This window comes from Coccinella septempunctata, chromosome 6, assembly GCF_907165205.1.
Source record: "Coccinella septempunctata chromosome 6, icCocSept1.1, whole genome shotgun sequence".
Lineage (NCBI taxonomy): Eukaryota > Metazoa > Arthropoda > Insecta > Coleoptera > Coccinellidae > Coccinella > Coccinella septempunctata.
Genome location: NC_058194.1, coordinates 5680998 through 5696750, shown reverse-complemented (window position 1 = coordinate 5696750; position 15753 = coordinate 5680998). Strand labels below are relative to the sequence as shown.

Sequence of the window (15753 nt, the reverse complement as noted above, 5' to 3'; positions counted from 1 at the left end):
TGCGGCTTTCGCACTCCTCTCCCGAGGAAAATTCACTTATCCCAGATATCTCAGATATCAAAAGGATTAAGCTCTGTTGGAGCCTTTTCCAGGTTTTCGGGCTCGTGGTGGTGGTCGGGTCCGGGTCGCTCCTCGGCTCCCTGTTGTAGGTTGGATTCCTGCTCCCCCGCACTTCCTGTCGGAGCAGACGGTGTTCCCATAGACAAACTGTGTTCCTCTGCATTCCCCATGTACTTGCGTACAGTTCTCGCCGTTCCGAGCAGTACCGCCTTCTGCATGACTCTATTGATATTTTCGTCCAACTGAAGTTTCCTCAAGTTCTCTAGTAGTTTATTCGGTATCAGGCCTGTAGATGAAATGACAATAGGGATGGTCTTGATATCTTTCAGCTTCCACTGTCTTCTGGTCTGTTCCTCGAGATCTCTGTATTTTGAGATTTTTTCAGTGTGCCTATCTAGAAGATTGTTATTATTTGGAATTGCCACGTCGATGAATAGTGCTCTGTCCTCATCCTTATTGATCAATATGAGATCTGGTCTATTGTGGGTTATTTTCCGGTCTGTGAGAACTGTGCGATCCCGGTAGAGCTTGTGATGTTCATTTTCCAACACAGCATCCGGATGGTAATTGTAATAAGGAACCTTTTTCGAACTTAGAAGTTGGTGTTTTAGTGCCAATTCTTGGTGAAGAATCTTGGCAACAGTATCATGTCTATTTTTGTACTCCGTGCCCGCGAACTTCTGACATCCCCCGGTGATGTGCTGGATAGTTTCATGTGTTGCACAGCCATAACGACAGCTATCGTCCGCCACTGAGGCATTCTTGGCGCTATATTTCATGTAATTTCTTGTTGGAATCAACTGATCCAGGATGGCGAGCATGAAGCCCTCTGTCTCAGGAAACAACCTTCCGGAAGTCAACCAGTAGTTCGACGCAGATATGTCGACGTAATCATGGTTGACCTCGTTCTGGTGCCTCTCATGCAAAGGTTTGCCAATCAGTTTCTGCATTTTACTTTCTGCAGAGTGTTCGACGGTTTCCAAGTGATCCTGTTGTAGCTTTAAGGGTGTAGAACTATCAGCAACACAAACTACTCGATGGAGTTCTGACGAAGCAGCCTTGCTCAGGAAATATTTTCGAAGTCCTTCAATTTCCTGGGACATACGGTTGGACAAATCAACAATTCCTCTACCCCCAAGATGTCGTGGCAGCTCTGTCCGTTCTATTGAGCTTTTGGGGTGATGTTTATTGTGTTGAGTCAGCATCGTCCTTATTTTTCTCTGTAAAGCTGCTTAATCGGTGGTCGTCCAAAAGATGATACCAAATGAATAGCTCAGCGCCGAGCAAGCGTAAGTGTTAATCTATTTTATCAGATTCTTGCTGTTAAGACCAGTTCTCATTATCCTTATTCTCAATCTTCGGGTGAACTCCTCCGTTAATTCTTTCTTCATCTGGGTCTGATTGATTTTTCTTGTCTGTTTTATGTCTAGATACTTGTATGTGTCTCCTTCCTTTAATGCTTCAATTTCTACACCTTCCTTGAGTTTGAACGTACCATCTTCTATTTTCCCTCTCGTTATGTTCAGCAGTCGACATTTTTCTAGTCCAAACTTCATTTTGATGTCTTCCCAGAATACTTCCACCATTTTCAGCATCCGTTGCATTTGTTTTTTGGTAGATGCGAAGAGTTTCAAATCGTCCATGTAAAGGAGATGATTTATTTTCATCATAGTTCTACTGCTGCTCTTGATGGAAAATCCGTAGTCCGTAGAATTCAATCTATGAGACAAGGGATTCAGGGCCATGCAGAACCACAGAGGGCTCAGCGAGTCTCCTTGGAAAATTCCGCGTCTTATTGGAATTGGTCCTGTTGTAATAGAGCAATCTGCTGCTTTCATTTGAAGACTAGGACGCCAGGTAGACATGGCGTTTTTCAGGAACTCAACAATATTGGGATCCACCTTGTAAATCATCAAGATCGTCAAGAGCCATTCGTGAGGTATAGAATCGAATGCTTTTTTGTAGTCTATGTACGCAGCGTAAAGATTCCTCCGCTTGGAGAACGCTTGATTGCAGATAACTGAATCTATTATTAGTTGTTCTTTGCACCCTCGGCTGTCTTTGATGCATCCTTTCTGTTGCATGGCGATGATGTTATTCCTTTCACAATGGTTGTAAATTCGGTTTGAAATGCACGATGTGATTAATTTGTACATCGTTGGAAGACATGTGATTGGTCGGTACTTGGATGGGTCTTCTGTATTCCTTTGGTCTTTAGGTAACAGGTATGTTTAGCCATGTGTAAGGAATAAATATTATGACTTAAGCCTTGCGGCTTTCACACTCCTCTCCAGAGGAAAATTCACTTATCCCAGATATCTTAGATATTAAAAGGATTAAGCTCTGTTGCAGCCCTTTCCAGGTTTTCGGGCTCGTGGTGGTGGTCGGGTCCGGGTCGCTCCTCGCCTCCCTGCTGTAGGTTGGATTCCTGCTCCACCCGCACTTCCTGTCGTCGCAGACGGCGTTCCTCTGCATTCCCCATGTACTTGCGTACAGTTCTCGCCGTTCCGAGCAGTACCGCCTTCTGCATGATTCTATAGATATTTTCGTCCAACTGAAGTTTCCTCAAGTTCTCCAGTAGTTTCTTCGGTATCAGGCCTGTAGATGAAATGACAAGGGATGGTCTTGATATCTTTCAGCTTCCACTGTCTTCTGGTTTGTTCCTCGAGATCTCTGTATTTTGAAATTTTTTCAGTGTGCCTATCTAGAAGATTGTTATTATTTGGAATCGCCACATCGATGAAAAGTGCTCTGTCCTCATCCTTATAGAGTAATATGAGGTCTGGTCTTTTCTGCGTTATTTTCCGGTCACCTTGCGATCCCAGTAGAGCTTGTGATGTTCATTTTCCAATACAGCATCCGGATGGTAATTGTAATAAGGAACCTCTTTTGAACTTAGAAGTTGGTGTTTTAGTGCCAATTCTTGGTGAAGAATCTTGGCAACAGCATCATGTCTATTTTTGTACTCCGTGCCTGCGAACTTCTGACATCCCCCGGTGATGTGCTGGATAGTTTCATGTGTCGCACAGTCATAACGACAGCTATCGTCCGCCACTGAGGCATCCTTGGCGATATATTTCATGTAATTTCTTGTTGGAATCACCTGATCCTGGATGGCGAGCATGAAGCCCTCTGTCTCAGGAAACAACCTTCCGGAAGTCAACGAGTAGTTCGACGCAGATATGTCGACGTAATCATGGTTGACCTCGTTCTGGTGCCTTCCATGCAAAGGTTTGCCAATCAGTTTCTGCATTTTACTTTCTGCAGAATGTTCGACGGTTTCCAATTGATCCTGTTGTAGCTTTAACGGTGTAGAACTATCAGCAACACAAACTACTTGATGGAGTTCTGACGAAGCAGCCTTGCTCAGGAAATATTTTCGAAGTCCTTCAATTTCCTGGGACATACGGTTGGACAAATCAACAATTCCTCTACCCCCAAGATGTCGTGGCAGCTCTGTCCGTTCTATTGAGCTTTTGGGGTGATGTTTATTGTGTTTAGTCAGCATCGTCATTATTTTTCTCTGTAGTGCTGCTAAATCGGTGGTCGTCCAAGAGATGATACCGAATGAATAGCTCAGTGCCGAGCATTTGCATTTGTTTTTTGGTAGATGCGAAGAGTTTCAAATCGTCCATGTAAAGTTTCATCATAGTTCTACTGCCGCTTTTGATGGAAAATCCGTAGTCCGTAGTCTCAATCTATGAGACAAGGGATTCAGGGCCATGCAGAACCACAGAGGGCTCAGCGAGTCTCCTTGGAAAATTCCGCGTCTTATTGGAATAGGTCCTGTTGTAATGGAGCAATCTCCTGCTTTCATTTGAAGACTAGTACGCCAGGTTGACATGGCGTTTTTTAGGAACTCAATAATATTGGGATCCACCTTGTAAATCTTCAAGATCGTCAAGAGCCATTCGTGGGGTATAGAATCGAATGCTTTTTTGTAGTCTATGTACGCAGCGTAGAGATTCCTCCGCTTGGAGAACGCTTGATTGCAGATAACTGAATCAATAATTAGCTGTTCTTTGCACCCTCGGCTGTCTTTGGTGCATCCTTTCTGTTGCATGGCGATGATGTTATTCCTTTCGCAATGGTTGTGAATTCGATTTGAAATGCACGATGTGATTAATTTGTACATCGTTGGAAGACATGTGATTGGTCGGTATTCGGATGGGTCTTCTGTATTCCTTTGGTCTTTAGGTAACAGGTACGTTGTGCCATGTGTAAGGAATATTGGTATTCTTTCAAGATTTTCAATGACATCATTTATTGCGGAGGTCAATTTGTCATGCATGATCCAAAGTTTCTTGATCCAGAAGTTCTGTAATCCATCAGGCCCAGGTGTTTTCCAGTTGTGCAGTCCTCTGATAGCTGATTTTACTTCTTCAATTGTGATCATGTTATGCTGCATCGGCTCATATTTTATAGCTTCAGATTTTTCATCTTCAATCCATCCGGTATCTCCATTGAACTGAGGTTTCGTTGATAATTGTTCGGTCCAGAATTGTTCAATGGCTTCCTTTGGTGGTAACTTTCCATTTTCTCCATCCGACGATGTGAGTGACCGGTAGAAAGATTCTTCCGACTTTTCGAATGAATTTTTGTCTCTTTTGCGGCTATAATTGCTTTTATATCTCCTCAGGCGTTCTGCATACAGACTTAATTTTTGCTTCAGAGTGTCGAGGCAGTGGTGAGCTGTAGCATTCTCCGTCTCTCGTTCTGTGTGTGTCCTGTTTCTATCCATGATCTCTTTGGCAGCTTTCACAACCTTTCTTCCTCGATTCCCGTTCAAGTACTCCGTCAGTCGTCCAATGTCTCTTCTTAGCCTTTCTGTTTTGTGTTGAAGACGTTTCTGCCATGCTGGCGCGTGTAATTTGTGTAATTTTGGACCATCATTGTTCGTTCGGCGAATTTTTGCCCCCATGGTTTTCGCTGTCGTTAGCGCTGCACAGTGAAAAACTAGATGCAGATATTCCAATGAACCTCCGTTCTGCAGGTATTCAGGTAAAACGTCCTTATTCAAGATGTCGATTATAAGTGACAGTTTCTTGGATGTATTGAGTCTTGGAGGTGCTACTCGATGAAGAGGATCTGTTCCTTCCAGTTCGGCAAAGTATCTCCTCATGTCAGAGTCAACTTGTCGGTGGAGCTCTTCCCTATCGTCCTGGTGTTCAGGGTCACTTGCTCATTATTATTATTATTATTTATTTAAATAAGAAAGGAGGCAAATTGCCTATAAACTTTCAAAGTACAAAAAAAAAGAACGAAAAAATAAGGTGATACAAAAAAGAAAAACATATTAACAAGGATACCAAAAAACAAAAATATGAAAAGAAAACAAATCGAAAAGAATCAAACCCTGAATAAAGTTACCTTCCTCACATTTCGAGCACACACATCACCCGAGTAAATATCTGTCCGATCGGTTCTTAAATATGTTGACCGACGGAGAATCAACCACCTCTTCAGGAAGAGAGTTCCACACACCGAAAACACGGTTACACAGGAACTCCTGCCTGCATTTCGACCGGAACACTTCATGTTTCAGTTTATACCGATGACCGCGCAGGTTATTATTGTTAAGAGTTAACAGAGCACTGAGATCACTACCGAAGAAGTTGTGCACCGCCCGAAATGTCACTATTAAATCACCACGCTCGAAACGCTGCATAAAAGAGGGTAGGTCGAAAAGTCGCAGTCTGTCTTCATAAGAAGGACGTCGGAAGCCATAAGGAATTCTGGTAGCCCTACGTTGAACACGTTTTAAAAGTTGTTGATCTCGAACTAGGGAAGGATACCAGACAGGTCCAGCGTACTCCAGATGAGGTCGAATGTATGTTTTATATAAAATTTTACAGGTCCTCACCGAACAACGGGGAAATGACTTCCGTAGTAGATACACGGTTTTATTTGCTCGTGCACAGATATTCTGAATATGGGCCGACCAGCTCAAGTCATGTGAAATAGTCACACCAAGGTCACAATGCTGTCTAACAGATTCGATCTGTACACCGTTCAGGAAATATTGATGCCATGGATTGTTCTTGCCAAGATGGAGCAATTTACACTTTTGTACGTTCAAAGGTAGTAACCATTCACACGACCATCTATACACGCAGCGTCGAGATCGCTCGGCAATTGATCTAGGTTCGAGGAATCCGAATAGAATTTAATGTCATCGGCGTAGCAATGGCATGCACTCCTCAGGGACGATGCAAGGTCAGCAACATACAACAAAAACAGCAGTGGTCCGAGCACAGACCCCTGGGGAACACCACTGCTTACATCAAAGAGGGAGGACAGGGAATTGCCGACCTTGACAGAGAACTGACGTGAACTCAGAAATGACTCAATTCATTTCAGTAGGGGACCTCGAACACCAAAATGCTCAAGCTTGTGTAGCAGATGTTTTTTCGGAACACGGTCGAAAGCACTGGCAAAATCTAAATAAATTACATTTGGTATTGGTATTTTGGCGTCGATCCGCTTAGTCCATTCGTCCACACATTGTAGCAGATAAGTGATGACAGATCTGCCCTTCAGAAAGCTATGTTGTTCGCCTGGTAGGGCTCCGTTGCTGCAGAAGAAGCGCGACATCTTGTCGGAGACGATCCTTTCAGCTATTCTAGAGACAATTGGCAACATACTGATAGGTCTGTAATTAGTTGGAAGAGTTCTATCACCCTTCTTAAAAATCAGTGTTACATTCGCAACTTTCCAGGACTTAGGTACCACAGACGTCCTCAATGATAATTGCATTATTTTCGTCAAAGGAGAGGCAAGACAATCAGCACACTTCTGAAGCACTTCAGCAGCAATCCCATCTGGACCAGGAGCAGTGGACGGATCTAGATGCCTCAAATGACAAACCACCTCCTCCTCAGTAATCTCCACATTCACCAAGTTGGTTGAAGAACGGGGGACACCAATGGTTGGCAGAATATCATCACGTTGGGAACTAAATACTCCCGAGAACACATCACCCAGCACTGCAGCCGTCTCGTCATCGTCCCCACACAACAATCCATCAGGTGTTTTAACAACAGGAGTGCAAACTCTAGAGCTGAGTGCCGATCGCACATGCTTGTAAAACCGTTTACGGTTTCTAGAAGTTACTAGTGACTCTTCATACGACTTCCTGGCTTCACGAATGGCAACAAAGACTCTATTGGAGAAGGAGCGATGGGCAAAATAGTTTTCATTCGACCTATGACGGAGATATCGCTGCCAAAGACCACGCTTTCTTTTGAGCATATCCAAAATATTTCTTGAGAGCCAGGGCCTTCCAGGTATAGTCCTCACAATTATGTTTCGCGAACAACTGGAGATCTCCTCAAGTAATCTTCCGTGAAACCGATCCCAGGCAACATTGACATCATCAGTGGTGTCCAGGAGGAGAGCCCAATCTATATTGGAAAGACGAATTCGAAGTGAATCGTAATTTACTATAGTTCTTGAGCTGGCAGATAATGCAGGTCGAGGTATTATCCTGTCCAATAAGAATTCTTGGTTCTCCATTGACTAAAGATGATAATTTTAAGTTCTGCAGGAATCGAAATTTTTGTGACATACTTTTCATATCAACTGACTGAACCGGAAGACATAGATTTTTGACTGTTCTGACATTGTTCAGAAGATAATTAGTTCCTTCATTTTTTCCGCTTATTTGCATATTAACCCTTTTCGAATCTGTCTCCTCAGAGGTCATACTGTTTGTCCATTTTATCTTCAATGCTTCACAAGGTCCGGTCGCACCAATTTCATCTGCTAACTTGGCGTCGATCATAGTAATGGTGGAAGCTTCGTCGAAAAGTGCATATGTTAGAACTTTTCCTTTAGGACCAGTGAGTTCAACGGGGGCTACCCTTAAAAGAACTTCGTTCTTCTCTCTTCCCTTGATGTGGTGATTGACTCGCTCTTCCAAATAAGAATTTCTTTCTGGTTCTTTATGAAGTAAAAGATTGTGTTTGAAGAGACAACCATTCACGTCGCACTTCTTTTTACTTTTACAGAATTTTGTATGATGGGAGGACGAAAGGCAGGTGAAACATACTTTATTTTCTCTGGCCCAATTCCAACGATTACATTATCGATTTCAATTTTCCTGAAGGAATTGCATTTTTCAACCTTATGTCCGTCTTTCTTGCAATATTTACATTCATAAACTGTTTTCTCCTGTTGGATAGATGTAGAACACACATATTTCTTCCTTTTCTCTTGATCATGTTCTGGTACAACATACATGACAGCTTCGCTAGTTTCAGCTAACCATTGGGAGAACTCCATTATAGAAACCTTCTTGAGTTCTTTTTTTAGCTCCACAACTTTCCTCCCCCATTCCAATTTCAGGTTCGGACTTAGTTTTCTCACGACATCGCACAGTAACTGACGTTCTACATAGAATCAAGAATACATTGTGTGTACATGAGAATGAAAAAGTGTGAATCAAAATAGAGAAAAAAAAAACAAAAATCCACTATCACGAGTGTCACCGACGTACGCGACGGCACAAATTGTCATAGTTGTTTTTGAACGCATTGACAGACTCTGAGTTCACAACTGCCGACGGCAAACTATTCCACGCACTAAAAACCCGGTTGGAGATGAAATTTTGCCTCTGCGACGATCTAAAATTTTCCTTAGACAGTTTATATGCATGACCACGTAGACGACCATCGGAGTTCAAAGTGAAAAGGCTGCTTAGGTCAGCTCCAAAGAGATTGTGAAGAGCACGGTAAGTTGTGATTAGGTCTCCTCGAATCCTCCTGTCAGCAAAGGACGGTAAATTCATGAGAGATAGCCTCTCTTCATAACTTGGTCGCAAAATCCCATATGGCAGACGCGTCGCTCGGCGCTGGATACCCTCCAACAAAGCCAAATCCCTGTTCAGTACCGGACACCATACAGGGCCAGCAAACTCCAAGATGGGGCGGACATAAGTCTTGAACAGGACCGCACATGTTGAGGGGTCGCATCCGTTGAAGGCCTTCTGTATCATGAACAGAGATCTTTTAGCCTTATTCACAATGGAAATTATATGATCGGACCAGCTGAGATTCTCGGTAATAATCACACCGAGATCAGAATGACTGCTACAGGTGTTGATGGGTACATCGTTCAGATAGTACTGGAGACGGGGATTGAGGGAACCTAGGTGTAAGACAGCACATTTCTCCTGGTTGAGGGGCAGTTGCCACTCTCGGCACCAATGGGTCAGCGCCTCCAGGTCCTCCTGAAGCTCCTGAAGGGTTTCCGAACAATTTCGTGTCATCACTGATAAAATTTCGATATTTTTGTTGATTTCATTCTAATTTTTTCTGATTCTATCTGAGGAAAGTGACTTCAAATAGTACGTAAATATATACGTTCCCGATTTTCGAGTGATTGTAGTCGATATAATTAATCGTATTGGACTAGTTTCATTCACCACAGAATTTTTTTGACCATATTATATTTATACGCTTATCTCAGTGAGATTGAACATCTTGTGTATTCCGTTCCCCGTACTGCTAAGGCTTCCATACCCTCCAAGTTTCGTCACAGGCATGGAAAACTTCCAAGAACTCGTCGGACTCATGAAAAAGGAGTTTTCGATGCAGACTGCTGCTTTGAGGGCCGATTTCGACAACCTCTCGCAGGAAATTAAAAGAAGCCTCAATACGACGATTGGAAGGATTTCTACTTTGGAGAGCAGAATCGCATCTGTTGAAGCTGAAGTACTGTCGCTGAAGCGTTGTTTGAGAAAAAACAACATAATTGTCTCCGGCCTAGAGGTTGGAGATGATATCGCATCCTCATTCGTCCAGAACATGAGGAACCTGCTCAATATAGATCTGCCTGAGCATGCAATTAATGACATTTATAGATTGAGTAAAAGTATCAATCCTCCTATCAAGGTTGAATTTTCATCTTACCGGTACAAACTTAAGGTGATGAAAAATAAGAACAAGCTCAAGGCTACAAAAATTTTCATCAATGATGATTTATGCCCTGAGGATCGAGAGCGATTAAAACTGCTGAGAAAGCATCTCCACCTGGCTAAATCGAAGAAGCTGAATGCCTATATAAAAGACGGGAATTTGTTCATCAATGGGAAAGCCACTCTAACTGAGGACTTAACGAACATACCACATAATGAGATCCTAGATAAGGACAACGTTGAGCTGTCTGAGGAAGAAAAATCCAGGAGTGCCCCGGACACACCGGTTCCAGTATCTCGTTTTAAGCAATTGGCTGAGAAATATGAACACCTTGAGGTTGAAGAGGGTGGAAGATTGCAGAGGGAGAACGCGGAGGTTGAGAACATACTACGGAACACTGAAGACATAACCAGGCAGTTGAGGTCTAAACTCAAACCAGTGCCAACTGGGGCGGGAGCAATACCAAAAGCTGGTAGGAAGAAAAATTTTTGATTAGTTTTTGCTTTTCATTTCTCTGAAAGTTTTTCATTCATTTTGATTTTATTATATTAATTTTTTTTTTGATTTTTTTTTGAACTTTTGTGTATTTCTGGATCATGATTATTGCTAACTTGAATGCAGGTTCTTTGTTCTCAAAGATGGGGGATTTTGCTGAGATAGTAGATTCTAATAATTTTGATATTGTCGGCGTTACGGAAACCTGGTTTAACGATGACGTGAATTCGGCTGATGTGTCACTACCTGGTTTTAAGTTGATCCGCAATGATAGGGTAGGTAGGGGTGGTGGTGTATGTGTGTTTGTGAGAGAGCATTATAAGATCAAAGTAATTGATATGGACTTCGAATCCGAGAGTCCTGTGGAATGTCTTTGGATACAGCTGAGTATTCGAAAATTGAGTATTGTGATTGGTGTAGTATATAGACCTCCAAATCGTAGAAAGCGTAAGTCCAAGTTTAGTTCTTTCGTTAACGACGTTGATCTGATGTTGAATTATGTGTGTCCTATGGCTGATTGTGTTTTTTGTATTGGTGACGTCAACGTCAACCTGCTGAATTCATCAAACCCTCTGTCTGAATGTTTTTCCTCCTATGGATTTGATCAAATCATCCAGGAGCCAACAAGAGTTACTCTAACATCGAGTACGCTATTGGATCCGATTTTTGTGAAATGTCCGGCCAACTTCATGGGAGTGAGTGGAGTTAAGAACATGTGTCATATTAGCGATCATCGCTTAGCGTTCTGTGAGTGCTACGTACCTGGTTCGAAGAGGGTGCAAAAGTTTATAACTTATAGGGACTTCGATGATTTTGATTGTGAAGCTTTCCTTTCAGACTTGAGATCGGAAAGGTGGCACTCATTCACCCGCGAACCTAATATAAATAAAAAAGTGCAAATCTTCAATGACATCTTACTGAGCGTTTATGACCGCTATGCTCCTGTTAGACGAAGGAGAATCTCTAAGCCTAGAGCGACCTGGTTGACTGAACGGCTCAGGGGGTTGATGAGGAAGCGGGACCGAGCTTTTGCTACATTCAGGCGGTCTGGTTCAGCGGACGATTGGAATGAGTATAAGAGAATGAGAAATGGTACTCTGGCTGAGATTAGACGTAGCAAGAAGTCATATCTCTTGGCTGCTAGTTCTGATGGTAATGAAGCTGTCTGGAAGGCTTTGAAGTCTCTGAATGTTGCTAAGGTTAATGCAAGGGCTATTCCAGATTGCTTAAAGGATGCGGAATCTATTAGTGATTTTTTCTCAGCATTCAATGGTGTTGCAGGTGATGATGCGTGTACTGATAAGATTTCGTATTATAACAGCAATAGTAATAGAACTGAGCCATCATTCCATTTCAAAATTGCTTCGTTGGAACAGATAAGGACCATCATGACTGGAATTCGAACTAAAGCCGTGGGCGACGATGATGTAACGCTGGATATGCTCGTTCATGCGTTTCCAGTAATAGAGTCGTATGTTCAGCATCTGGTCAATAGCTGCATAGTGGCCGGTGTGTTTCCTGTACAGTGGAAGTGCGCTATTGGTATACCGCTTCCGAAAACAGTGGAGCCTACTTCTTGTTCGGATTTGAGGATCATCAGTATTCTGCCACTTTTGTCTAAGGTGTTGGAGAAGGTTTTGTCTGATCAGATTTCGGAGTACGTCAATGACTTCAATTTGCTACCATCGTACCAGTCTGGCTTTCGCAGGAATCACAGTACTGCTACTACTCTGGCATCGGTCACAAATAAAATATTCCATGATCTTGATCGGGGTTATTCTGTACTTCATATTTTGCTTGATTTTTCGAAGGCATTCGACACGATTAATCATTCCCTTCTGTATGCCAAGCTAAAATATTTTGGTTTCTCTGCCTCAGCTGTTTCTATGATAAGATCTTTCCTAACATTCCGAAGTTTAAGGGTGCTGGTGGACGGCAGGTACGCGACACCGAAATCAATCCGGGCAGGCGTTCCGCAGGGTTCCATATTGGGGCCATTGTTGTTTATTATTTATGTGGCTGATCTTTTCTCTTGCTTAGACCACTGCATTGCTGAGGCATTTGCGGACGATGTTCAGTTGATGTTCCGGTTTAGGGGGAGTGAATTGAATTTGGCTTCGGCTAGAGTCAACCAGGACCTTGAAACGATTCTACAAATGTGTAAATCTCATAATCTTTCCATTAACTCGTCGAAGACCAAATGCATTGTTTATTGTAAAAGGAAGGATAGGGATAAAATCAGAGCCGGTTTGGATCTCAGTCTGAACGGGGATAAGTTGGATATAAGTAATAGCGCCAGGAATCTGGGAGTCTTATTTGATGAAGACTTGAGATTTCGGAAGCATGTTTCCACTTTAGTTAGGTCGGCGTTCTATGAGCTTAGAATTCTCTATTCTGCACGTAAATATTTGACTTTTCAGATGAGAAAAAATTTATCAGAGGTACTAGTTTTGTCAACTTTCAACTATTGCGACATAATTTATGGCCCTTGTTTGGATGTTTTTCATAAAAGAAGAATTCAGCTTGTGCAGAATTGGTGTTGCAGATTTGTTTTTGGTCTTCGTAAGTTTGATCATGTGTCTGGTAGGATCAAGGATTTGGGTTGGCTGAGGATGGAAAGCAGGGTGAAGCTGCACATGGGATGTTTTGTGTTCAAACTTATGAAGAGTCCCATAGAAAATAGGATCATGGATCATTTGGTTCCTAGATCTGATGTTCACTCCGTCAACATTAGATACCCATACAGGTTGACAGTTCCCGCTCATCGAACAGCTGGGTTTCGTAGGTGTTTTTCCTTTAATGCTGCAAAAGTAATGAATACATTTGACACCGATGTTAGAAATTTCACATCGTTTTTTGCATTTAAGTCTCAGCTCAAATCTTTTCTGCTTACCAGAGAATAGATATGTATTTTTTCAGATTTTTTTTTTATATTTTAGTCGGTGGTAGTGCTCATATTTTCCTTTATGTTTAATTAATGTAGAATGCTATTTTTTTTTTGCATGGAGATTGTTATTCTCTTTCTTTGAGGCTGCTGGTTGTCTATTTGCTATGTGTGCACTCTATATTTCATTTTTATATTGTAATTTACCATAGGGGAGTCGGCGGAGTTAAGTGTAAGAGTAGTCTTTGAGACTAAACTTCGCTCCGGCGATTCTTCTCGATTTATGTAAGTTGTATAGTTCTTTTTTTTCTTGTTAAGTAGTGCCAATAAAGTCGATTTATTATTATTATTATTATCAGCAAATTGGGAGCACTTTGATTTGAGGATCTTAGGCAAATCAGATATAAAAAGAAGAAATAGAAGAGGCCCTAATACGGATCCTTGCGGAACGCCGCTTAAAACTGGCCTCGGAGAAGACAAAGATTTGCCAACCCGAACTTGGAAAACTCTGTCAGTGAGAAATGCCTCGATCCAACGGAGTAGACGGCCACGAATTCCCAAATGCTTTATCTTGTGAAGGAGGAGCTTATGAGGTACGCGGTCAAATGCTCGTGAGAAATCTAGATAGATAACGTCAACTGGATGGGACTTATCTAGGGACTTAGACCAGGAATTGATGCAGTCGAGAAGGTTGGTAATGACTGAACGACCTGGCAGGAAACCATGTTGACTGTCCGGTATAAGGCAGTTTTCAACGGCGAATTGGAGGACTTTCTCATGAATGATCTTCTCACACACCTTGGATATGATCGGAACCAAACTGATGGGGCGATAATTGGCAGCATTACTCTTGTCTCCTTTTTTGAATATGGGCGTCACCAGTGCACTTCGCCAAGTTGAAGGCAAGCGAGAAGTCTCAAACGATCGTGTGAACAATAGGGAGAGAGGGTATGAAAGGGATTCAGCACATTCCTTCAAAAGTTTGGCAGAGAAACCATCAGGACCCGGCGAAGAGTTGACATCTAGGGCAGAGAGGTGTGCTTCAACGACAGAGGGAGTAAAACTTATTATTTCTGCGATCTCCGAAGAATTGTATGGACCAATAGGTTTAGGTAGATTGGTAGATCCCCTGGTGAAGGAGGAGGCAAAACAATCCGCCAGTACATTAGCGGATTCTTCGGGGCCGGTGGACGGTTGACTGGTGGAGTTTGTAACTAGTGGGATGTCAACTTTAGAATTGAGGGTGGATCGAACATATTTGAAGAACTTTTTTCTGTTCTTAGAATGAATCAACTTGGATTCATAGAGCTTTTTAGCATTTCTCATAAAAGAAGAGAGAAAATTAGAGAATCTCCGATGTTCGCTGTAGTCCTCCACGCGTTTTCGGCGCTGGAAACGCCATATTGACTTCTTATGGTGTATTAACTGCAGAATGTGTCGATCAATCCAAGGTTTGGATGGAACTTGAATAATTTCTGGAGGATTGATGAGAACGAGGTCCAGCCCTCTTCAACATCGCAAGTGGGCGTTATATGTGTGCTCCAGTTGACCTCACCAAGTTTACGATTGAGGAGTTGATAGTCAGTAACCTTCACAGTTTTACTTAATCTTCTAGTTGTCGGAAAATGCAGTTGAAGAGAAGCCATCAGGATGATGTGATCTGATCTTCCCAATGGTGGACATTGTTCGATTTTGGAAACAAGATTGGCATCGTTTGTCAAAATTAGATCTAAAAGAGAAGGATTTTGCGTACCACGAAAGCGAGTTGGGAAATCGATCAACTGAAACAAATTATTTTCATGGATGCAGTGAATGTAAGGATTGGATGGCGAATTGCGCGTTATCGATGCAATAGGCCAATGAACATCGGGCATATTGAAGTCACCAGCTATAACTAGGTTGCGCTTAGAGTTGGAAAGTTCGCCTAGGTGAACTGCCATTGCTTCATCAGATTGACAGGGACGTGGTCTATAAATACAACCGATGGTGAAAACGCAAGATCTGCCCTTCGAAAGGTCAATAAATAGATTGTCAATTCCTGGTGAATCGAGACCCGAAATCGTAAGAGTAAAAGAGTCGGCAACCTCTCTTGAAACGTAAGCACACACACAGGATTTGAGGAGTGCTCCTCGCAGTTGAGGCTTTGGATAGTTACTGTTAAATTTTGAACTTCATTTGAGAAATCCAAAACAGTGTCTAATTTTTCTTCTTTCATATCAGGAATTTTTCTCACAGAGTCAATGAGATCTTGAATAATTACTTCTGGTCTACCATATCTCATCTCAAGGGTCCCAATTATTCTGTCTACTTCTTGTGTGAATGTAAGTAGAGCACTTGCAAATTTTTTAGCCTTACCTTCGAGGCTTTTTTGTAACCGTATCATGTTTTCTGCTGTTG

At 42.3% G+C, this 15753-nt stretch overlaps 1 protein-coding gene across 1 annotated transcript; it reads left to right on the top strand.

The window, feature by feature from the left end:
* The first annotated feature begins 10615 nt into the window (after window positions 1-10615).
* Window positions 10616-14554, top strand: LOC123315912. Its single transcript, XM_044901817.1, has 2 exons — window positions 10616-12188; window positions 14199-14554. The coding sequence occupies exons 1-2, from the start codon at window positions 10616-10618 to the stop codon at window positions 14552-14554; spliced, it is 1929 nt and encodes a 642-aa protein (XP_044757752.1).
* The last annotated feature ends 1199 nt before the right edge of the window (window positions 14555-15753 follow it).